At 35.7% G+C, this 26,632-nt stretch overlaps 1 protein-coding gene across 7 annotated transcripts in view; it reads right to left on the bottom strand.

The window, feature by feature from the left end:
* LOC131060400 (uncharacterized) overlaps positions 1 to 20,606 on the bottom strand; it is a 28,905-nt gene extending 8,299 nt beyond the window's left edge. Inside the window, exons 1-4 of one of the 7 annotated variants that reach the window (XM_057993625.2) lie at positions 20,333 to 20,606; positions 19,273 to 19,492; positions 5,231 to 5,512; positions 4,812 to 5,150 (exon numbers count right to left, since the gene is read on the bottom strand). In XM_057993625.2, the coding sequence (XP_057849608.2) occupies positions 4,812 to 5,150; positions 5,231 to 5,407 (516 nt within the window). In that variant the 5' untranslated portion in view covers positions 5,408 to 5,512; positions 19,273 to 19,492; positions 20,333 to 20,606. Of the gene's footprint in view, positions 1 to 4,811; positions 5,151 to 5,230; positions 5,513 to 5,662; positions 5,819 to 11,056; positions 11,478 to 19,272; positions 19,493 to 20,332 lie in introns of all 7 variants that reach the window. The other 6 variants (XM_057993623.2, XM_057993626.2, XM_057993627.2 and 3 more) reach the window with 6 other exon arrangements.
* Positions 20,607 to 26,632: the final 6,026 nt, after the last annotated feature.

Genomic DNA, 26,632 nt, shown 5'->3' with positions numbered 1-26,632 from the left:
TTGCTGTTCATAAAATGGATATCCGATCAGGGCCATGACATTTTAATTTGCAAGTTTTGCCTATGTAGCAAATTGTTTCCAATTCATCAAAGTTGTGTTAAAACATTTTAGGATGCAATTTGGTTCCACTACAACCTAGAGCAAGCCAACATTTCAAATTTTGCCTATGTAAAAAATTGTTTGCAATTTATCCTAGTTGTGGTTAACATTTCAAGTTTCAATACACACCTACTTTTACAAGTATAGGGATATAGTCTTTATTTTCTGCTATAAAATTTATTGAATGTGTGAAATGTCGAAGTTGTTAGTCCTGGTATAGGGATAAATACAGGTACAATGATATAGTAATTTTTTTTTTACTTGGGTACAAGTACAAGTTTGTTTGTACAAAATCTACTAACTCCGAAACCTGGTGGTTCTCAGCTGAAGCCACAGAAAATGTACTCAGCATTGGAGATTATGCAGGGGTCATCATGCAGACCATCAATGGGGAACAGTAGTAACATTTTGTATCTCTGTTTGTATGCGCTGCAGTTAGCAGTGATAGGATATGGTAGGAGTAGTAGCACTCGCTGCAGATAGCAGTGTTAGGATATGATAGAATTAGTATTTTCTGCCAAAGCAGTTGTTGTAAGATGCTTTTAGCAATACAAGGGTGCTATCCTCACAATGATAGCTCTTATCTAAAAATTAAAAAAAAAGTACAAGTTTGTTTGTTTATATATATATATATATATATATATTTAAATTATATAATATAAAAATAGTGATACACATAATTGCCAATAAACTAAACATTTAAATAGCTCATAGTTTGCAAAAATGAGAACACTAATAAATTCACAATTCAATGATTTGTCAAATATTGATACACAATGAAAATTACAACCAATATTTAATAATCTTCATATTGCTCTTCATCGAGAATCAAAGTCAACATTTAGTTCATTTGAACAACAATCAGCTACAATGCCATTCCCACTAGCTATGTCATGTGCAAAAGCTACCTCATCTATAGAGACATTGGCATGTTGTTAGATTCCAATTCTTTGTTGCCCCTCATTGTAATCAGGTCTCTTATGATGCAAGTTATGGTGCACAAAAACCAAATCCTCAACATTTTTTGCACCCAATTGGTTGTGCTTAACTAAGTGGATGGAGTATGTATTCCAATTCCACTCAATTGAAGAACTCACGTGAATTTGAATTTGCATACTACATTTACAATTACAAAACGTGAATTATAGAGTATAGACTTATAATTTATAGAAACACATTAAAACTAAGTTAGTTAAAAAAAAAATGTGTGTTTGAAAGATAGCTTTTATTGCAAGAGGTTACAAGTAAATAGTCTTGGCCAAATATGTAACACCATTTATGAACATATTTTTTGTACTTGCCTCAAAAAATACAAACATTGTGATTCTTTGAGAATATTAAGTGACAAAACTCACTCAAGACAATGTCTATATATCTAAATTTGGGAATATTCTTCTGCATGCAATATTTTAGCTAGCAACAACCTCTTCATTCTTAAATGGTGCCACCCTCCTCAACAAACAAAGTATCTCGAAGCTGTAAAAGTTCATAGACAAAACAAACGCTAGGAAACGCAAGGGCATAGCCATCGTGTTCCAATGGTCAATGATGATCCTTTGCACCCTTTTGAAAAATATTTCTATGCAGTCATGCCCCTTGGTTTTAATAAGGGATCTCATTTTTCCAACCATGGAGTTCGTGTTGTCATAGATTTCACCTATTTTGTATCAACATGCCTAACCATGTTGATGTTGGGCTTAATGGAACTCAAAACATATTCCACACAAGCCCACCACTCATCATCTAGGATCAATGCTTCGACTTTTTTAGCGCTATGTACTTGGTTGCCTCGATACCTCCAAAGAGTGTTGATGACCATAGCACTCAATGCATCTCACACATTCAAAAGTCTCAAAACCGTTGTTTGTATTGAAAATCGAGTTTCAACAAGTTAACATGGTGTAAAAGAAAACAAATCAAAATGTTGAAAGGTAAATGACATGTCACATATCAACAATTAAAAATTAAAAAATAGACAAAAATAAAATACGTTCAACTCCTCCAAGCTGGAGAAGGTGCTGAAAATGCCCTATGACATGATTCTTAGTCACAAACATTTGAATCAATTCAAACTCCCATAGATATATTTAACTCACTCAATATTTATGCCAATCTCTTGCAAAATTAAGTTGAGTGAGAGGACAACACAAGGTATCCAAAAAATATGTCGATACAAAACCTCCACCATAGAATTAGCTGCCCTACAACTCTTAGTGTTGTCTATGATGACTTGGACAACATTTTTTGGGCCCACTATTTCAATGGGTTGTATGAGGATATTGTCAATGAAGTTGCATCCTTCACTTGCCGCTCACAATCTACTACCTTCAAAAACATCATCCCTTTAGGGGAGACTACAATGACATTGATTAGTGATCTATTTTTTGAAATCTTTCATCTATAAAAAATAGACACGCCTAATTTGGGCCATATATCCTTAATTAATCTCAATGATGCCTCTACAAAAGCTTTATCTTTAGCCAATAAGGTGGTGCACAACTTTTTATACCCTAAACTAATGTAATCAACAAGTGCATTGGTAATCACCATCACCATATCCCACCAATATGGTGATCTAATAAGGTTGAAAGGAAGCCCATTGCCATAAATGCAATGAGCAATGCTCTCACTTCCAACCTCCCTCACTTCATTTTTGAAGGCCTTTTCCAACGCGCCTCTTTTACATAAAAGAAAGAGATCATTCTCTTCTTGGGAAGATGATGGCAACGGCATGAAAGGATGTGGACCAACTAGTTGTAGTAAGCCACTAGGAGGTTTTTGCAATCCTTTCTTGGCAAGAGGATATGCTCTTTCCTTCAATCTATTACTTAGCATGTCAACATCCTCTTGTTTTTTTGTATACCCCATTATTTGTTTCTTTGGCAAACATTTTCTATTTGACCCTTGACAAATTCTTATTCCCGAACCATAAATAGTGCATGTGTGAGCTTTCACTCGAATGTGTGAGCTTTTGTACTCATTTCCACATTGGCTACAATGCCAACAATAACCCGAAGTTCAATCATGTCGTATGTCACCAAAGAGGTGACACTACATCAAATTTAAATGAGTTCCTTGCACTGGGAACAACTAAACTAGAACAATAAGCCATTCTAGGACAAACCCAAAAACAACATTACAATTTCACAACCCTAAAACTTCCTTAAAATCAGCATCATAACCCCTTATTATGTATAGAATTTTAAAAATACATATATTCAACAAAAAAAAGTTAACTTGATAAATTTTGAAAAAAAAATCAGATCTTGAATAAAATGACATCCACTCACCTTTGATAGATAAATCTTCCCCACCTAGCTTTTTCTCCCCTACGGGTGTAGGATTTATCTCCTATAGCCATCGACTTCAAAGAAAAATGCAAGAACTTTAAAAACCAACAATGGGAACTTGGAGGCAAAAAATGAAACAACATAATTCATATGCCCTTGATTAAAGGTGAAATTAGGTTTTTAAGGCACTTTTTAGTTTGAAAAATGGTTTAAAACTGTTTTTTTAATATTTTAGGTCCCTTGGGCCACAAGTCACCGTAGTTTCACCTAAGTTTGCCTAGGGTCTCCCCAAGCAGACCAGGGTCCCTATCCATCCTTTAGAATGACCCACAAGGAACCCAAGGTGGTCAAGAGAAATTGTGAATGAACCTAGATTTGTCCTAGCCCCAAACCACACCCATATGGATAAGGGGGTATTCTAAGTGAACCTCGGAACATAGCAAAATGTTTTCAATATATATATAAACTAGTATGTAAATGCATTTTAAGTTAATTTTATATATATATATATATTAATATGTCCGTTCCAAACAACTTGCGACAAATGATCTATTCCATGGAGAATACAATGGATAGCAGTAACTACACTTGCTGATACTGAGCATCCAAATGCATTTTAGGATACTAAGAGTTAGAGATTAATCCAAGTATTATAAATGATTGCAACCACAGTCCAATCCACAGAGTGATTAGAGGCAGCCTCTTACACACCTCTTGTAAGAAATTTACATTTTTGATAGTTCTTATACTGTGATGAAATATAATAAACCAAGAGAAATTACGAAGCTCAAGGCAACAGAAACGGACAAAACTACGAAAAAATATAATAAAGCCATAGAAATTTCCCATTCAAGAACAACTAAAAACATTTCATGACCAAATTATCAGCAAAATCAATATTCATTTATACTTTTAAGAATTGTGGAAAAAGAAGGTACCATGCATATACAGAATAAAGAAATTAACTAATTGGGATAATGGAAATGTAACCTTTCTTATTGATGCCAATTGCCAACTAGTTATTGTCAGAAATACAGACAAAAGATCTCTTGGACCACTTCTGTCATGAATACGCTACATATAACCATGCAACATAACTAAAATTTTGACATGTTTTATGACCATAAATCCAACAGAGAAATGTCAAAGATGTGTTCATAAACTTATGAGTTTCAAGCCAACATAAATAGAGAAAAGTGTGTCAATATTTATTACATTTACTAACAAATAGGTACATTATTTTATACTTCCTCAATAGACACCAGACTTATGAGCATACTTCCTTTTCTCCTATTACCAGATCTAATAACACAATTAATCAGCATATGCACTATGTTTGGAAATTTCCATGTTCCTGGGGTTCATCCTATGGTTTAAAGTTATGCCAGCTCTAAAACTAGATTTTGCTTTGTCTATACATACCTTTTGCATATCTGATGCAAAAAGCTCTGGTGCTTTTCCATATGTCCCCATATTCAACCTTATATCAATAAGGTTGAAGTCTAACATCTCTTTTTGTTTGTTCTGGACCAGGTTAAAAAGTTCTCCAAATTTGTCTTTCATAGTGATCTCACGGAATGCATTGCGGCAGCAATCAGTAACTGATTCTGGAAAACAAATCTTTGTTTGATCAATGTCCATCCTGTTGAGAAGACTTTCAGATATACCATTATTTTTCTTGTTTCGTTCTTTTATCTCTGCATTCTTATTACAAGGTTCTGCTGCCTCAGAACAACGTGCCAAAAGTGTTGAGATGACTTCCTGCACAGCATTCAGTTATCAAAATCTTTACATACATATATAACCAGATCCTTGGATGCAACAAAATGTTATAGCTTTACCTTAGCGTTAGAAACATCTTTTCCAAGTGCCGATACAAGCATCTCCCTGGCCCATTCAGGAGGTCCACATGAAAGGGATTCCGCAATGCAACTTCTTACTCCCCTCGCATTTATGTTTCTTGTTTTTGACACCCGATCCAATGCTTCAATCCAATGTGCTTGCCGTCTATTTCCCATATTTACTTGTTTACTATCTGCTCTTGAACTTAATTAAGTGAATGTGCTCTAAATGCCTGGTCTAGATAATCTACTCAAAGGTGGTAGTGCCGTCTCCTCAAGAACCTACAAACCAAGGGACAAAACAAATTAAGAATCTTTTGTGACTGACTATGGCAAGAGAAAAATAGAAATCTGACTAAGCAAATCAGCAAGAAAATGGAATTGCTGAAGGTGGAATTTGTAGATCAACTGAGAGTTTTTAAATTTTCTTGCCTAGATATAGTTGAGCATTAGACTGTCTTTAGCCTGCTATTAATCTGGCTCTTATGTAAGTCTACAATAAATGCTGAAAAGCGGCTTCCTCATCTTTAATATCACCTCGTTGGACTGATTTCAATCTCTAAGCGTTTTGTCTTGCATCTATGTTTTCTGGACAAACATTTCTTTTTTCCAGTATTAGCTATATTATTTATCAGTTCACATTAAGTATATAAAATAAGATTATTACAGCAAGCGGCAAATGTCTAGTATTTCTATCACAGATATATTGTTCATTAATTATTTAAAATGCAAAGAAAAAAGGAATGTTTTCCATGGATAAGGCAATTGCATGTTATATATAAACCTAGTTTTTGACATTTAATATGGCAAATTTAAAGGTAACTGCTGTCAGAAAAAAACGGTTTTTCAGTGTCACAAAACATTAGTTTTTGTACCTATTCAAACATTCTGCATCAGTCCTGTAATTCTAATTTACCATTGTGATACCAAGAAAATGAACAGGTTAGCATGAGAAAGGATCAGAAGTGAGAGAGCATGTGCTTGGGCTTCAAATTGAAACCCCAAGGAATCATCAAAAACAAGTAAAACTTGAAATAGCAAACCAGACCTTGTAAACATCTAGGCTTTTCTTATATAAATACCATTGCACACATAAGCTATAGTGTCAAATTAACTTTCATACCAAAGATATATCATACCTTACAGCATATTTAGCTGACCAGCAATATGCATTCTTTAATCCATAGTAGAAAAACTTGGTAAGCAAAGCACCCCCATGGGAGTACTGGCATGCAAAACCAGTTCGGCTAGTTACTCCACACCAAGTCATGGGTGATTTTGGTGAATAACTCCCCAGAAAAAATTGCCTAACTCAGCAAGTCCATATTAAAAGCTTGCTTGGCGCAAATGTAACAGCCCCTTACTGCCTCCTTAAAAACTCAAAATGTTCCATGTTTCACACCTTTGAGATTTTGACCTAACAACATATTGAGCAGATCACATTTGTTTGCAGGTGATATTGTGTAACTATGTTACCACTTCTATTACAAATCCTGGTTTGGGTATGTGGATCCGGCAAAAATAAATTGGGCCTCAGTTTGTTTGGGTTTGTCCGTACAAGAAAAATGTAAAAATCATAAATATACATATATATTTGCAGACTAAAAACAGGAATTAAATTTAGAATACGACATAGCATAATACAATCAACAAAACCACCATAAACTCTTATGTCATTTAAAACATTTATAAAATATTCATTGTTCAATGACAATCTTCATGTTCAATGTTGAAATAATAATATCAAGTTTAACAATCAATTTTCAGTGTCATAAGGATTTTCTCAATCATCAACACCAACAATTTCATTGACATTAGATGATGTAGGAACAAATTGAAAACCCACAACTAATGCCTCTACCACTCACACTAAAAGTGTGCTCACTTTCAAACTCAGCTGTAATATGTTGGAAAGTGGAAGCATGCAAGTCAATTTGTTGTGGCTCCATAGCCCACAACTTCATGGGGGTCTAGGGGCAGTGCCTCTTGCAGAAGTCCAGGGGTAGCGCCCCTAGTGAGGTCAAGGGGCAACAGCCCTTGAAGGGGTCTGAGGGTGCCGCCCCTGTCACAATATAGGGCGGGGTTAAGGGGCAGAGCGCTTGCCACCAAGCCCAAATAAAGACCTTCAAAACTACATAAACCTTCATAGTGCACACCATTTTCATAATTTTTTAAAGGCAACATGAAAGGCAGAAATAAAAATTTAAAAAATGGAGGAATTCGCCCAAGGTTTTCATGGGTTCCCCCTGAATCTGCCTGGGTTCACTCAGATACTACTTGGGTTCATCCCAGATGAACCCAGCCTCACTCACCCACAGCTTGCTCATACCACCAAGCAAATTGGACCAAATCACCGATCCAGTTCAAACCAAACCCAAATCCAGCTAGTCTACAAGCAGATCCAGTAACTTAGTTGGCAATTCCAAGTGACTATGGATTGAGTTAACAAACTTATCAAATGCATTTGAAAAGGTATGTAACAGTTATTTTGTTTGTTGTACTTTTTTCATTCTAGTAGTTAGAGATTACATTTATTTATTTTTCCTGACTCTGTTTTTTCTCTGGCTGTTGGGGCTAATGTTTTAATTTTTTTTCTTTTTTTGTTAGGGTTTTCATATTTTGGATAGGAAATTGGCTTCTGCAAGCAACAAAAGTGGCAGCAAGGCTAGGGAACCTACTTAAAAGCATGGCACTCTAGGTACGGAGATAAAAAAAAAGTGCCATGCAACTACTATGGCTGCACATGAGAGGAGGCATCAATCGCCTCAAATTTCACCTTGCACAAATATGTAATATTGTAGAGCTTAAGGTTGAATGTGAGGTTATGGTTCTCCTTGCCTCTTATGAGGAGAGCGAAAATAAAAACATATACCAATTAAAAAAAAGGACAACTAAAACAATGACAGCTGTCATGAGTCTCCTACAAGGTCAATGGTAAATTGAACCATAGATATGGAGCTCTTATATTGTAGATAGTTCTAATCAGCCTTCACAATCACAAGCACAAGGCTTTTTCATTCCTCATAACACTCCCAGTGTGCAACCTTTTGTTTACAAATACTATGCGGAATCACAAGAAGCATAACGAGGCCAAGTTGGCATTTGACAATTTTTGGTACTACAATAGCCTACTGTTTAGCGTTGCAAAGAGCCCCTTATTGGAAGGCATCGATCAATGCATTGGTCTTAGCAAGAAACAGGCTGCAAGCACCATGACAACTTGAGGACTTGCACTATTACTTACAAATCCCTAAAACAAGATCTTCTCCTAAGTCAAACTCAAGACAAAGAATTGAAACTTATGATTAGGTTGAGCAGCAATGGACCAATTTGCTGAGGTTGGTAAGAGCTTCTTCAACTCTGAGCTTAGCTAGACCTAGGGGGGTCTTCTCCAAATAGAATTAAACGCAACTGAATATAGACAAAGGATAACCTCTTGTACTAGTACATGGAATGTGCCTAAGCCCAAAAGCTGTCACTAGGCCAAGGACTAACCTACTACTCATAAGACCTCTTATTAAACTGACAAGCACATCTTTGCACAACTGTAGGATGTGGGTATGCACAACACGATTCTCCAAAGGTAAAAACAGTCACAGATTGCTAAAGAGATGTTTTCCCTAGTTGAAATACTAACCCATGAAATGCAAACAAACTATTTCTTACTTCTAATCTATTGATGAATGATGTTGTCAATTTGAGGTACACGGCTGATCATTACTTCCAGGATCAGTGCCCAATCCATTGGGTGACAAAGTTACAATATACCAAGAAAGACAACATAAAGACATCAAAAGGACCATGAGTTGTGCAATACATACACCACAAATAATGATATCAACTAAACATTCTTAGTTATCCATCCCAGACTGCAAAAATTCAATATGTAATGAAGAAAAGACCATTACAAGCTTGTAAAGAATTAGAATGTTCTCATTCATCTCATACTCAATTACATTTGTACCAAGAAAGTGGCAAGACGAAACCTTAAGCTACAATTCCCAAATGATCTACAACCAAAACCGTGGAGACATTCAGCTACAAAAATCATTTTTAATATTAAACTCCTGGAGATTTACAGAAGATGTTGCTCTAATGGCAACTATATTTGCAAGAGTTGAAACCCTAGAAGCCTCTCAGCACATCTTGATCTAATGGCTTCAAGGGTTTCAACTCCACCCCCCCTAGGAGAGAGAAATGACTCCTCCCCTTGAATGTTGAAAATTTGCAACTATAAATCACTCAACATTGAGAAGCCTTGAGACAGGAACAAGGTCATTTACTTCAAAGAAATCTAGCAGTACTTGAGGCATGTTGGGGGGGGGGGCAGCGTCTTTCTTTGATTGCAGCATCTTACTCATTAATGTTGTCCTTTAGTTTTGGTGTGCAGGCCAAGGAAGAGCCCATCAAATCTGTGGGGAGGACATGGAGGACAGCCACAACACATGGAGCAATTAGGAGCTGCAAGAATCAAATTTGGTTGTTGAAGCATACCGAATCCTACAAGGTGGTAGGTGAAGCAGGAATGCTTGCATTAATGAATCACACCAAACCTTGACAATAATTCAGAGGTCTAGGAACTTGCTAGCCTCCAACATCCTTGCTTGGCAGGAACATTGCAGCTATTGAGAGAGTTGTGGTCACATGAATTCCTAATGACCATAAAGTTCAAAGCACAGATCAATGTGGAAGAAATTGAAAAATGCATGAGAAAGTTGTTTTGAGCTCCTTTATGGTTGCATAATTGCAGTCCAGCCACTGCATTCAGAAAAGTCATTTATCTTCTATTTTTTAATGGTTTGTCAGTTTCTATCTTTTGACTGTTAGTTTTCAGCTTTGGCAATTCATTACAGCATGTTACATTCCAAATTAAAGTCCAATAAATTAATGACAGTAAATGCTTATTTATTAATATCCAACATGTTTTCGGTATGGGGAAACTCTGCTGTCAGAATCTTTTTAAACTGTTAAAGAAACTCTCAACAGGCTTACAAGCATCTTCCCATCCTTATGAGTCAAAAAACACAAAAAAATATCTTGCTAAAATAGGAAATTGGCATAGCAGGAAAGGACTGATGAGGGTCAACTAACCAGAGAATCTATCATATAATTACCGTAACTGACCTACTCTAATTGACAATGAAAAAGAATTTGTCTAAAGCATTATTTCTATTCAAGAAAGGCTGAAGATCCTCCTGTTATACCTTGAATGCAGCTGGATAAATTACTTCCTAGGGTAATGCTTTTAGATTCTACAAGCTTACTTGTAATAAGGGCATCTTGCAACGAATGGAAGTAAAGAGCACGTCATATTGATAAAATTCAATATGTGCTAACAGAAGTCAATCAAAATGAATATTCACATATAAGTTATAACATGGTTGACATAATTTCAAATTCCTGTTTCTCTCTCTAGTATAGTTTAATCGAATACAGTTTTCCAGTTCCACATTTAACCAAAAACGTAGATCATAAATCTGAAGCTAGATGGCAATTCATTCTGGGATAAGAATAGTTTAGGATGTATTTCACCCAAATATGAAATACACATGACAGTTCACAAGATGCATTTGGCTGCATCTTAAGAATCTTACATAAGTAAGAATAACAAAACACACAGAAACTATTAAACGTGAAGTAAAATGGTACTTTGTAATTATATAAGTGTTAGTTCCTCATTATGTTTCTTGCGAAAAGCACACAATAATAGAGTTTCTCTCAGTAACAAATTGTGATATAAAGATAAATTATAGAAACTCTGTTTCAGGACACAAATTTCAAAATTTACAGCAACTTTAGATATGGTCATGGAAAAAAGCTGCAGACCTGTTTGGGTCCATGCTCCTTGGCTAGAGGAAACCAGTATCCTTGCTGCATTGTTGAGAATTAAACTTTCAGAGATATTCTCTAGTATGGATCTTGCTCAGAATTTTCCATGGCACTAAGATTGACTCCCAGGTCAGAAGGTACTCCGTTTGTGCTTTTGGTGTGGGTTCTAATATCTACTGCCCAGCCATCTGGAAGAGAGAAACCACAATCATATATAAAATGTTTTCAATTTCTGAAATGATTTATGTTTGCTGGGTATCATGCTGTGAACTGTATTATACTTTGCATCACATGTCCCAAGTTCTGGACAACACACAGCATTGATGGGAAAACCTTTGGGACTGTAGTTAGAAAAGAATGCAGATCCTAGCAAAACTGCATTTTTTCCTTCAATTTTGGCTGGTATCAGCTATTTTGCCTGGTTCAGGAAAGAATTCATCACATCAATAATTATGCTCAGGAGAAGCTTCCAATTTAACTAAAGCTACACCCTTTTTGCACTACACTGACTTTGGTATATGCTAAATGATTCTTCCTTTTGATGTTTTCTTCATGGACCTCATGAGATGTTCATTTGCTGTCATTTCAGTACTGTAGGATTACATTATTTAAAGTGAGCTTATTTTGCTATCCAAAAGACTTTTCTTCCAACATAAATCTGAATGGATTTCCTACCTGTTGACGTGTATTTTGTACACTATCAATCACAGAATAAAATACCCAAGGGTACCTTATCCTCTCTTGAGTAAAGCCTCTGAATGCTGAAGATATCACAAAAAGGATCAATCAGGGTGACTTCAAGGTTCTTTGCTGTAGGATCTCTACGTGTGGATAAGCTCTCTATGGTATGATGTGATTTGCTGGAATCACAAGGGGACTTACACTTGATGACCTGAACGTCTGATTAGCTGGAATCACAAGTCCTACTAACTAACTGGAAGACAAACAAATGGCAAAAGATGCAAGCTTCAGGAAGTCTACTCTACTACCTAGAATGCGAGAAGATGGATGAATGACTAGGTGGAGTCCTATTGGGCTGGGTCTCACCATCAGGCTGAACAATTCAACACCAACTCAGTGTGATCTTCTAAGGGATGCTTCCAATATGTTTAAATCGTACACCATCTGACAATGATCACCATTCAAGAAAATGCATGAAACAATAGACGTGTAACGACTTATGATTAAGCTCATTTCATTCCAATTGACCACACAAGGCGTCCTTACAATCAGTAAGAGGCTAGTGGTATGAATTAAATGGATTCCACACAGGTGCATTCAACAATTTCCTTCATTCGATCTAATCATCTACCATCTAGAATTGAAGATTCAACAAGAAACCATGCATATTGCAAGAAACGACACACTTCACCATTACTTCAATGAAAATGGAGTTTGTTTACAATCAATCGCAACAATTTCTTGCCTTGTCCTCCTATTCTACTCTAATTGCTATTCTATCAACCGACTATTCACCTTCTAACTACTCTCTATCTACTAACTCCTTTCTATTCACCTTTACAAATGAAGAGCCGGGACTTATATAGTGCCCATAATACAATTCGATGGCTAAGATCAATTTGAGATCAATGGCCAGGATTCAATAATGAAAACCCTAATTAGGGTTTGTTACAACCATTACATAACATTTAAAATTACATCTTTAGGACACATGTCTTCTCTGAAAAATTCGACCAATAAATAGCTAGGGTAGGTACATAGAAGTTTGTGCCACCGTCCATGAGTTAGGTACATTGAATCTGGACACGTTGAGGTGGACCAACCCGACTGGAGGAGTGATGATTGGGATGCCACCTCGTCTGACACTTGGTTGATGCCAATTTGATGTTGCTGAGAAGCTAGCTTTAATTAACTCTTCTGAAACTATCTGCTCCTTCAATGAACCCTTGCTCTGACTTATTTTGTCTTTGATGTGCAGGATGATTGATGTACCTCGCCTTGGAATGCTGGATTGGAAGAAGTTATTCCTGATGATGCTTGACCGAAGAAGGTCGTCCTTGTCGATGCTAGACTGGAGGAGGTCGCCCTTATCCTTGCTTGATCTTCTTTGATGATACTAAGCTAGAGGAGATCATCTTTGTCCTGGACCGGATCTTCTTTGATGAGAGCCTGCCGACCTGTAGATCTTCAGCCTTAGGAGTCGCCATCTTGATACCTACACAACATTTCAAAATTAGTTCTCAAGCATTATATCTTGAAGTGTAGAAATCTAGACTTAAAAGGAAGATTTAAGATTTTAATTAGGAAACTTCATGATAAATCTAGAGTTATCATTCCCTAATTAACCATGCAATACTTAGACTTTTCTAAAAAAAAGTCTAAAAATCAAACCTTGAACAAGGGTGTTAAGATGATTTCGCCATACCTCCTCTTGAGTGCTAAACTCTAAGACTTTTGAAAATGATGCAAGAAAAAATGGATTTCGCTAGGCAAAGTTTAGATCAAAGCCCTCTCTTGGATGAATTACGCCTCCATTAGTCTTCAAAAGAGCTCCACCCTCCTTAGCCTCCAACACTTAGTAGAACTTCGCCTTCAAATACCTTCCAAAATCTGGAAATTATCCTCCAATCTAGCAAGAAATTCGCCTCTCCAATTTGCTCCTCAAATTCGCATTTGAAACAATGAATGAATGATTTGCATTTGTCCACAATACTCCTCTCTTATAGAGCGCTCACCTTGATTTACCATGAGGCCGACCTAGCAAATAAGGGGTAAAATAAATAAAATTTCCTTGAAAAGGTGGCCAACTTGCCTATAAAGGCCAAATAATGCCTTTTGAGTGCTCATTTGTATTTTTTTTAATTTTAAAATTAATTTTAGTGCCTCCAAGGTGGATTTTTTAATTATTTCAAGGCTTAAAATTAATTTATTAAATGCAAAATGTTTTAATTAATGCGCATTTAATTCAACCTTCCAAATGTTTCGAACTTGGCCAACTTGGTGAAATTTCGTGCAAACTGGAGAATATCAACGTTTGATCAAGGTTGAATGATAGGTTTGCTAATGATTTCGCCCTGGACCCTCTCCAAGGGTCAAGAGCGATTTTCCAATGTTAGCCTTGAATACTTCGCATCTTGACTTGAAAATCTCCTGGAGGGTAAATTGATATCCAGTTAACGTGTTGCACTTCAAATTTGGCATTTTGTGTGAGGAAAAATAGGTGGAAATGTCAATTTCACTCTGGACCCTCAGCAAGGGTCAGGAGCGATTTTCTATTTTTTGCTCAAGATTAGCATTTTTCGACGTCCAAAACCTCTTCAAGACATTTCAACTAGGCCTTCTCACTGACTTGCAAACTTAGCTTTATCAAATTTTGGAGAAAAGGTGTGATTTTGAGGTTTTTCGCCCTGGGCCTTCTCTGAGGGTCAGGAGCGATTTTCTTGTTTTCAACAAGGTCCTTCATCATTTCAAGTCAAAACTTCTTCAAGTGGCTGGAGAAAGTCATTTATTTTCCATTCATGATCAAAACTTGGTTTCTTTCCATTGCAAAATGAAGGAAATCAAAATCTCGCCCTGGGCCCTCTCTGAGGGTCAGGAGCGACTTTTCCCTCTTAGGCCAAAAATCATCACTTTTCCTACCTTCAAAACTTCAATCGCCTTTTGTGACGTTCAATCATCCTTCCGGGAGACCCTGCACAAAACACATTAGAAAAGTCAGTGACAACTATGACTTAAACAATATTTTCGCCCTGGACCCTCAGCAAGGGTCAGGAGCGATTTTCTCCTTTTAGGCCAAATTGCTTCAAATTTAAGTCTCAAATCACTTCGCATGGCAAAGTCAGGTCATTTTCAAGGCCAGGAAAAAGGTTTCAAGTTCAATCAAGGTGGCAAACGAAGTTTATAATGAATTTCGCTCTGGACCCTCAGCAAGGGTCAGGAGCGAGATTCGCTTTGGACCTCCTGAGAGGGTCAGGAGTGAAATTCGCTTTGGACCCTCAGGAAGGGTCAGGAGCGAAATTTGACCTCTTGAACTCTCCGTCAGGATAATAAATATGGAATATAACATTTAAGTATAAGTGACATTTCCTTTCTTATACTTTAAGTTATATTCCATATATACTTTCAGGATGTTTGAGAGTGGTTTCAGACCTCCAGGAGCTATATTGCAAAATCTAGTTTTTGGAGGTTTTTTAGTTTTCCAGACTTAGTCAAATTTCAGGATCAGGACATTCCAGACTTAGCCAAATTTCAGGATCGAGACATTCCAGACTTAGCCAAATTTCAAGATCAGGACATCACTCCAGCAGGACCTGCTATCCAGGTGATCCCCTTGGCGACACTCAAAATGCAAAGGCTAACTAACAAAACCCTAAAAGACCTAGAAAACAAACCCTAGAAAGCAAAAAGCAGGGGTCCCCATTTGCAATGGGGCGATGTGTGAAATGGTCACAACACTACCTCATTTTATGTAGATTGAGCAGCTATCATGGGTTTGATTGGACAAACATCTACAGATGATAGTGTACTCATCTGCAGTTCCCTTGATCTCAGCTCCCCATCTAGTTAATATCTCATAGAAAAAACATCTAGGAGTGCTGGTATAGTTGATCTTCTTAAATTACAAGACAATAAGGTACATAGAGAAATATTTCCACAATATCTAGCCAATTTTACCAAACGTAACCAAAATAACTGGACCATTGTATAGAATCATAGATAATTCTATTGGTATCAATACTTTTCATCACAGAACATTTGTTGACAGGCAAGCCATAGTTATTCAGCATCGGCCACCACACTAGACAACCTTCATATAATTTCCTAACAGCATGACCCAGCAAGCAGAAGTCAAGGCAATTGTAAAAGTGCAGATTGGTAGTATCATGACTAAAAAATACTTGACGATTTATGTAATGGACAAACCAAACTCCCCCCATACTTCAGGCATCTGTGAAATGAAAAAGCTCAACTCACCCCTAGTAGCCATCACACAAACTATATCAGTTACAACTGGAACTACAAAATTTGAAATAAGCTTAAACATGAAATGCATACAGAGAATACTAAATTCAAGAAGAGACCATGAGTCTTGAGCATCGACAGTCAAAATCTGTTTGCTAAACTTGAACCTGATATTATATTTAGACATATCAAATATAACTTGGCCAGAACACATTAAAACACCTAACCAAACAGAATAACTTCACTGTGGCCCTCAATATACCCACTCAAGAGGAAACATCCCATTTCTCTGCATAGTATCATATGCATATATGTGTTAATAGGGAGAATGAATTATTTTTATGACCATAGGAGATACATGGACCTTCAAAACAGTAGACAAGAACTACCTCCTTGACTTATTAGGTAAACAAACCCTTGAAGAAATAATGAAAACAACTTCATAAATGACTTCTTGTTCAAAAAAAGAAATGTAAAAACACATCCTAACAGGTTATCCATTGGAATCTCAGAAATGGACACATTAAAGTTTTGAACCCACATACTTAAACATTAGGACACATAGGTTCTGGAAAGCATCTTGAATAGAAAACACCAAAACATATTTCATATATTGAAAAATCATATCAATCAATTCCAAAATGCCCCATGCTGTCAGCATCACATAATTGTAGGGATATGATTCTTACCTTTCGGGACAATCCCTTATTTACCAGAGAAATTTATGTAAGCATCATGGATATAAACACTAATGATCCTGGTCAAGTGCATTAAAATAGTTTTTTATTTGAACAATAATAGCTCTAATTGGCTTCAACATAAATAAGGGATGAATTAAACCTCTGCGAAAAGCAATGAAATCAGGCCAACATAAACACCAGAAAGAATGGCCCATGTTTAACTGGATCTTTGATTAAACTACAATAGCACAGCAAACAATTATTGCCTCCAAAGCCATCATTAGCTTTGTTCTTCCAGTGTAGTGATGGTACCCAAATTAATAAAAAATGGATTTGACCTAAAGTTTCAAAGTATGTTCACCCAGAAATGTTACTCACCCATAAGTAAAATTCTGCAAATAAAGAAAACAAAACTCCTGTGTAAAGCACATCATTGGAATTTTGAGACCATAAAATAAGCCTCAATCGTATTTTTGCCTATAACTTGCCAGGAGTATTCTAGTAAGTGCTGTGGTGAGCAAAAGGATGGATCTAAAGATAATAACATTTCTGTTTTGTAGCATATCAATATCACCACATGGTAGCAATCAAACCAAACTCATGATAGCTTCAGTGAAAGTAACCAGCCATATTAACATCTATAGCTGCAGTAGGCATAAGATGATCCCATAAAAGAAATCCATGAAGACCATTACTAATCCCATGGGGGTGACTAAGCTCACGATAGCTCCAGTGAAATTAAGCAGCCATATCAACATCTATAGCTGCAGTAAACATAAGATGATCCCAGAAAAGAAATCCATGAAGACCATTACTAATCCTGGCAAAGCAATGCCTAGAGATGCTTGAAGGTAAGTTTCCAAAAAAATCCAATACTTATGATATGCTGTATTTCACAAGCATACTGCAATAAGGCAGCCCACAACTCAGCCAAAATGTTTTGAAGTTGTGGTGTGATGATGGTAGGACAGATTTATCAAGCTTACGCATCCTTCCTTAGGGGAGCCCATAACCCCACTCGAGCTTTACCAAGCAAAAAGATAAAATTCACGGAGTCAAAAACATGATCTCTATCAACTGAATCAATAAGGTCAATTTTTCTTTGTAATTTTCTAATTGAATAGCGATTGTAGTGGTCCCACCGTGCACCTTAAACAAAAATTACCCAGTGATAGAATGTAAAAAAGATAATTTCCCCTCAAAAGAACATGAGCATGCAAGACACCAGGTTCTATGTAATCCAGGACGCATATCCAGTTAAAACACAGCCGTCCTGGAGTGGGAGCATCCGGGGGACGCAGGGACGCCTCAGAAACATCCCCTGCATTCCCCAGTTTTGCCAAAAAAAGGGGAACATTTCGAGGACATTTGAGGAAACTCCCAGAAATGTCCAGGGATGGCTAGCCATTCCCAACGGCATGGCAACATAAAGTTAATTTTTTTATTAAAAAACTAAAAAAAAAATTATAAAATTAAATGTCCTTATCCATTTTTACTTTTCCTTTTGCCATATCCAACCTTACATATCATTGTCATATTCATAAATAGTCTGAGCAGGAAAGCACAAAATCTTAATGATCCTTGGCAAAAAGAAATCATAGTTCGTAACATTGGGCTGAAATGAAAATGGATTGGAAATACAGCATTACAGATTCTGTGGTGCCATTCAAATTGAGGATGAATATCATTTTTGTTTAACTTTTCCTACCTCACAAATAACAGGAACAACTTTCTAAATTTGCTTGATATTGCAATTGTACAAAAGTTGTTCCCACATTGAAGTCAAAACAGAGTTAGTGATTCTATTTTAAAGTTTTGATAATCAAGAATGGTAGTAATGCATCGTAAGTGAATTTTTTATATAAAAGTGTGATAATCCTTCCCTGTGTTAAGGGCAGTAAAAATGAAAAATTATCGTCATATTCTTTATTAATTTGGGCCTGATAAAATCTGTTGATTGATCCCTTAATATAATGTTGAGTGTGTATGTCTGAATCAGAATGTTTAGCTTGAACTGTATGCCTATATTGATAACAGCTTCCTTCTGTTTACCTCCTTTAAGCTCAGTGATTTTTGCAGAGTGTGGAATCTTAGATTCTGACCTCTCCCTCTTTTACTCATGTTTCCTTATATTAATATACCTGCTGATTGGTGGTACTTTACTGTTATGCTCATTTACCAGATCATGCTATATTGATACTTTTATAGCTTTAGTTTTTGCAGCCTCTGGGCAATGTATTGATGCATTACAATTTGAAATTTCCAATCTCATTGACTGCATTTGTCCATGTATGGATGATATTAACTTTTATTTCTTCATTTCCTATTAGCTTTAGTGAAATGGATTTATTGACTGCATTTGTCCATTTATGGATGATATTAACTTTTATTTCTTCATTTCCTATTAGCTTTAGTGAAATGGATTTGTATTGGCAATAGTACAATTAAGATTTTGAGGTTTTTTGAATTGCCATTACATCACACCGTAAGTAAAGAAATGGGTGGCATACTCAAAGTTTCTATAGACAGCACCCTTTCTTGCATGCAAGTTTTAGTTATAAGAATATTCACACTTATTCAGACTCCAGAGATTTATTTTCTTGTTCTCACCTACCAATATATTTGTCATATCATATGACTGCATTTAGCTGTGGTGCCTTTTATTTTCTTGCTCTCACCCACCTCCATATTTGGAATATCCTTTAATTGCATCTATCTTTGGTGTCTTTCTATATTTTTTAATAGCAGTCCCCTGCCGTCCCAAAAAAGAATGGCTCCCTCTTGTCACCATCCCCAAAACACGTCCCGCCGTCCCCGCTCTACCCCGTACCTGAAACGCAAGGTAACATTAGACCAAGTTCCATGGATTCTTCTGCCCAGAAATTCACTGCTCGCAATTGGCCATGCAGTCAAAACCCAAGGATTCCAAAACTTGAACATGATATATATGGTAAAATGAAAAATTTCTCCAGTTTCCAAAAGGTGGTTCAGGAGCATCCAAGAAATGGACCGGACTGAACTATGACTCAGAAAAGCTGACCTTAGACTCTCCGCTTTTCTGAATGACTTGAGCAGCGAGATGGACCAAGGCACACCAATGACATGGAGTGACGGTAGAAGTAAATACATCAAAAAACTTATCAACTTTTCTAAATGGTTTGGGCAGCACTGAAGACAAACATACACCAACGACAGATGAAGTGAGGGGGGAAAGAAATGTGACAAAAACAAAATAAGGTAAGTAAAAGTTCCTACCACTAAATACCTGTTTTCCGTAAGCAAAAAATGGGAAGAAGAGAAAACTATGGCAAAAATGAAATCATTCAAATTCCATCCACTATAAACTGCTATCCATAAGAAAACAGTTTATTGGAAAAACTAGAACCATGAGAGTTTCCTGTTGAGCATAAGTAACTCATAGCATCCCTCCAAATGAAAGGAGAACAATTTGAGTTAGCCAACAGAATACCATTAAGGAAGAACTACCAAGACCCGCATTTAAAAAAACTCCATAACACCAACAGAAATACACGAAAAGTTACAAGTGTATAAATTCAGACCATGATACAACAAATCAGATGATTCCTTTACACCCAAAAAAAAAACCTCTGAACATTTCCTTGATCCACATAATAACCTTTTTTTAAAGGAGAGCAGAGTAGTAACTTACCAGTAGCAAAGCAAAAGGCTCGTCCTCTAGCCTGAAGCTGAGACTCTGGTATGAGCGGGATGTTCGTGTCACTTGGGTGGTATTTTAACATTCAAAAACAGTGGGAAAAGGTATCATCCTCATCGTGGTCGTCCCTGAATTATACCCTAGGTTGCATATTTTGTATATGAATTCGGCACACCTAAAACCATATAATTTTTAGTTTCGAAAACTTTTTCTTAGGTGATCCCCAACAATTGCACTGTAGGTAAGCCACCGTAGGATGAGGCAGATACGACGAGGCTATATGTAATGTGATAACCATTTCGAGTTTAAAGAAATCAAATATCCCTCGTAAATATCTAGATTAAATAAATCTAAATAAATAAAATAAAATAGATGAATTATTAGTCCATGTCTTAAGTAGTAGGGAACTAAAGTTTTCATGTCACTTTTGACATGTTATTTCTTTTTGCAAAATGAAGAAAACATAATTAAGTTAAGTATGATTTTTTAAATGCTATTATGTTTTAGATTTTCTTTAAATTTTTTCATAAAATATAATTGGTTGTGAGAATTTTGTTGGTAGTTTTATTGAATTTTTAATAATAAAAAAAATATAGAAATAACTTTGGCTTTATGGAGAGTTGACCTCACCGTTCGTGCGAGGACATAGGAAATAAATGATTTATTGAATGCTGGACAAGTTGTCATTAATTTTTAGGTTTTAAAAAACATTTATGTTGGTTGTCTTGCATTCTAGCATGTTCTCCCTATAGAGAAAACATGTATTGCATGTCGATTGAAAGCCACAGGGGATAATTTTGGGCAGCTAAGATTCATAACTGCGGCAATCAACATTTTGAAGACAAGACAACATTGTAGAAGAAGGGAATTAGTCAGTGCCTTAAGCAAGGAACTAATGTTTTTGTGTCACTCTTGACATGTTATTTCTTTTTGCAAAATGGAGAAAACATAATTAAGTTCTAAAGTTTGAAGTATGATTTTTTAAATGCTATTATTTTTTAGATTTTCTTTAATTTTTTTCATAAAATATAATTGGTTGTGAGAATTTTGCTAGCAGTTTTATTGAATTTTTAATAATAAAAAAAATATAGAAATAACTTTGGCTTTATGGAGAGTTGACGTCGCCATTCATGCGAGGACGTAGGAAATAAATGATTTATTGAATGTTGGACAAGTTGTCATTAATTTTTAGGTTTTAAAAAATATTTATGTTGTTTGTCGTGCATTCTAGCACGTTCTCCCTACAGAGAAAACAGGTATTGCATGTCGATTGAAATCCACAAGGGATAATTATGGGCAGCTAAGATTCATAACTACGGCAATTAGCATTTTGAAGACAAGACGACATTGTAGAAGAAGGGAAGGGATTGTTGTTTACAGGTGAGTATGGTGAAAAAAATATATTTGAAAAACTTTTAACCCATTTGTTTAGGGCTTTATGGCGCTAGGGCCTCCATCTGTGCAGAATTAACAGTAGGGTTTCTTTATATTGATTAGTTGGTTTTTGGGTTTTGAGAATGACACCTAAATATTTCAAATATTTCAATTTTCTAGATTGCAGAGTTTATACAATTACGTTGCATATGGTTATCTTTGATTTGGCTATCTCCTTTGTTTTTGGGTAAACTGGAAAATTAATAGTTTCCCCCATCCAATTCAATAAGCCCTGGAGAATGCTAAATTGTAAATATATTTCATTGAATGCTCTATCTTTATGTGGATTTCTTAGTTCTACCACTAATGTACATATTTTAAGAGCATTTCACTTCAAGGAAAGAAATTTCTACCAAGAATTTTTTCTAAAATTTCAAGTCACAGATAGGTGAACCAGAGCAAATAAACATTATGTGAGCAACTAATCAAAATAATTTCAGAGCTAAGCTATCATAAATGTCTAAACCTCTCGATTTCATTTATATTTACATTTTTAGCTCTTCCAGTTAGTCGTAATCGTATTGTATTATACTACATCAGTTTATTAAAGACTTCAACAACCATAGGGTATCATTTTATTTCCTTTCAAATAGTAGTTGAGCCTAAGTCATTCTAGAATTTAGTTTAGGGTTTTAAAGTTTTGTTTTCCCAGCTCAAATTCGAATGGTACAAAAACTGTTGGCCATGATAATTGGCATAGTTGCTATTATTTTGTGCACCTATTTTGTGAATCTCCATGGGATTATTCGTTTGTGAATAATCATGGATTTTGTTTGATTTCCCTAATTTGTGTGTGTCAGGGTTTTGTCTAAAAACCTTAAACCCGATGGTATAAGCGAGTTGTGATCGCACATTAAAGCAGAGGAAAGCTATAAATAAATTATGTTCGGACATTAACTGAATTTAGTAATAAAGATGGAACTCGTCAAAGAAAGTTTGACAGTGGTAGATGGAAATTACAAAATTTACCAAACAATTTGAGTTTATAGACGCAAGAATAGAGTTATAGTACACCATAAATTGTTAGAAAAAAAATTAATCTAAATCTTCAGACACTCATTGACGGACAACAACTTGATAATAAGGAATATAGTAATTTAGATACAGGTGTAAAACTATATAAGGAAATGAGTTTGTACCTACTGCAGAGACCACAAAACCCAAGTTAATGGACACGAGCATAGCAACTGTAATATAGATGCAAAGAAGCAGTTATACTAATTTTGTTGGACCCCTCATGTGCTATTGTTTTCTTGCAACAAAGTCCTGCCCAAGTGATGCTCTAAAAAAAACAGAGGAAGATAAATTATGGAAGACTACAATGACACATGTGTTTCAAATGAATGCTAGAAGCAAAACGTATAGGATTCGAAATTAGAAAAGCACTGTAATAAGTGATTGAAGTTAAAGAATGGATGAAAAGCATGCATGCTCGCATCTTGAGAGTAGAGAATGATGGTTTGAGTCATTAATAGTTTGATCGATGTGCCTATCTTCTGACATGGTTTCGTTGCTCCACATGTCTCTTTACATGGTTCCAGTGCTCCACCTATCTCTTTACATAGTTGTGCTCCTTCACCTATCTCTTTATTTATACAATAAACAAAAGCTTCATTTCCACTTGTAGAGGACTATTGTTTGAAAGGCGGACCCTTCTTTTTTTCAAACTTCACATCCTTATTGGCTTCAACATGCAACATATTTTGTATTATTTGATATTAATTCAGTGGGTAGCAAGGTCTGACATGTTGGACACTGAGTAGCAGGGTTTCAAATATTGGACACTGATTAAAATATGTTAAGAGGCGATTGCAGCTAATAATATTTGGTAGATTTCCAACAACAACCAAAAAAATCCCTAAATTATTTTTTTTAACATGTCATGTGAGTGTTCATTTATCACTCCAAACACTGTTTATATTTTTATCATATATTTAAAATTTTAGTGTTCATTTGTTACGCCAAAATTGCGACAGTGCACATTTCACTTCTTTTTTAGTTTCCAATGGAAGATATCCTTCTTTGACAAGACATCTACAATATATTATTTTAATATGAAATTTAAATTTTTAAATTCTTAACTATAAGAAACCAATTAGAATTTCAATTATTCTATTATTAATTTTATTTTATCATTAATTTCTAAGTCAAATTATATTCAGCTCTATTTTTTAGATCATTTTTATTTGTCTTGTGTCGTGGCGGATTTTACAGTCCTTTCCATTTTGACCATGGAGAAACCATCTCCCCGGAATTACAATTCTTCAATAATTTACATGGAACATACTTTTTTTTTTTGCCCGGTAAAAGGCCGAAGCTAGATTTTATTAAATAATAAATAAAATTACATTCTTCGCTCAGTGCAGGCGCCGGTAGGAAAGAGCGGAGAAGATAAAACCTTCGGCCTTGCTTGGGACATTAAGTCCAATCAAGTAATGGTACTAAATCTCTACAACATTTCAACATTACATAATTTCCTTCTTAAGCCCTTCATCCTAGGCTAGACAGGCCCATCATAGGGATTTTCTACATTCTGCCTCCAATTTCTATAGAAATTTGTCTCCTTTATCTAAGTTCACAAACTTCTAGCTAGCCCTGTCACCTGCAAAACAAATTCTCAACACAACCCTGCTGCATACCACTTTGTGATTTGTTAGTGCCAAAAAAAAAAAGGACTACTTTTATATCAACAAACTTTTAGTATACTTTTCACTACTGCTAATGCAACCAAGGCATCTTTTATGTTGAGGCAACAAAGAGTTCGTATACTGTTGACTACAAGATGAAAGATTACCCAGGTTACAATAACATTTGTGAGAAGTATACATGCATATCACATAACCGATATTTTGATATGTCTTATTATCCATGTTAGCACCTTATTTGCTACTTAAAATTATAATCAAAGAAGTCTCTTAATGTAAATGATTCAATGAAAACTAAACCAAATATGCTAGTTCCATGGTACAGTCTGGAACATAGTGATACAGAGATACTTACTGCATCTGCATACTAAAGATAAATATATCCAAGAGTGACCATAATTCATACCTGGTTAATCACATATGAATGCTAATATAAGAAAACTATCATTATAGTATATGCATTAATGTAAGAGATACCCTAATTGTGACATACGCTACTTCAATATATATATATATATATCTATAAATGAAAACATTATCAGTGTCCTTCCCTTATTTATCTATACTATAACAGTATCAATATCGTAGTATGCATGTTTATGTGTATTTAGCATATCCAAGTCATCCCCTTTGTCAAAATGTATTCATAACCATGCATATGTACAAAGTTTACTATCTATAGATCCTCCTTACCTATATAACAAAGTTAATTATATCCGAATTCAAAAACCTTGGTATGAGGATATCCTTATCCCTCATTGTCATCTATGACTTCCGTGCTAGAAGCCTATGCCTTTGCAACCCCCATGTCGTTGGGGTTTTCGGCTTGTATCAGGGTCCAACCCTCATCAATCATATAGTTAACCCACCATTCTCCTTTCGGTTCTTTTACCACACCAAGCCATTGTTTAAGGAATGTGATATTCCTTTTTATATACGGTTGTTGTTGCAGAAAGGATTTATGATCCTTGATAATGAGAATGGGCCTCTTAAAGTCTCTTTTGAGTGATTCACCTTTGTCTATGGCCTCAAAAACCCTAACATATTCTTCTGAGTAGGGGATACAGAGATTGTCATCTACACAGTTAATGGCCATCTCTAGATTTACCAAGTATTTGTTGTTAAATATTAACCTGCAAAATGAGGCTATAGCTACCTTATCCTCTCCCATTGTGAGTAGAATGGCTGCAAACCCGACAAGGATGTCACTATTAACTTGTTTCCTATGCTCTGTATTCATAAGCTCATTGCCCAAAATCCTCTTGGTCGCATGGATGACCAAATCATCCTCCGATCTCAGAATAACTAACCAACATTTCCTAGATATCTCTCCAACAAAGGACATCTCTCATTTTTATGGGCACGAGAAAATACCAAAATTCATTGTTTATGACAGAGTGCAATGTTGGAATGTAGGTGTTACCTCTAGATATACCATTTTTGCTAACTGACTCTATCACTCAATACATAGGTTAACAATAAACCTCGGCTAAGAGATAAATTATTCTACAATGAGTGACTCCTCACCTCATGATAGGCGAGTATAATTATTATCGGATAGGTCTGGCAGGTCTTCGTGTCCAGGATGCCTTGTTGGAATGAATCCAGAGTTTGTTATTGTTTACTTATTAATGATCGATCGAACACAACCCTTCGCTCTAGCGTCTCCAGTGCATGATTTCTTCAAGAAACCAAATGATACCCACATAGGAAGGCCTAACATATGATGATTGATACTCAGGTTATATGTTTCTATATGTGTTAGGTTGTGTATTTCTGTATACACATATATAAATACATATATATAGGGGTCTTTATATATATATATATATATATATGTGTGTGTGTGTGTGTGTGTGTGTGTGTGTGTGTGTGTGTGTGTGTATATGATTATGCCAATTATGCATATAAACGTTTGTGTACATATGCTCATTGTATTTATGTGTGTGTGTGTGTACATATACTATATATATGTGTGTGAGCTAGAGAATGAATATGAGGGTCTATGATGGTGAATTTTAGGATCTGGGTGACCTCAGCTCTGTGTTTATCATTGATGAGCATATATATTCATATATACACATCTCTCTCTCTCTCTCTCTCTCTCTCTCTCTCTCTCTCTCTCTCTCTCTCTCTCTCTCTCTATATATATATATATATATATATTTATTTATTTATTTATTTATTTATATATGTGTATATGATTATGCCAATT

The sequence above is a fragment of the Cryptomeria japonica genome, chromosome 4 (genome assembly GCF_030272615.1).
Source record: "Cryptomeria japonica chromosome 4, Sugi_1.0, whole genome shotgun sequence".
Lineage (NCBI taxonomy): Eukaryota > Viridiplantae > Streptophyta > Pinopsida > Cupressales > Cupressaceae > Cryptomeria > Cryptomeria japonica.
This window is presented reverse-complemented; position numbering and strand designations above follow the sequence as displayed.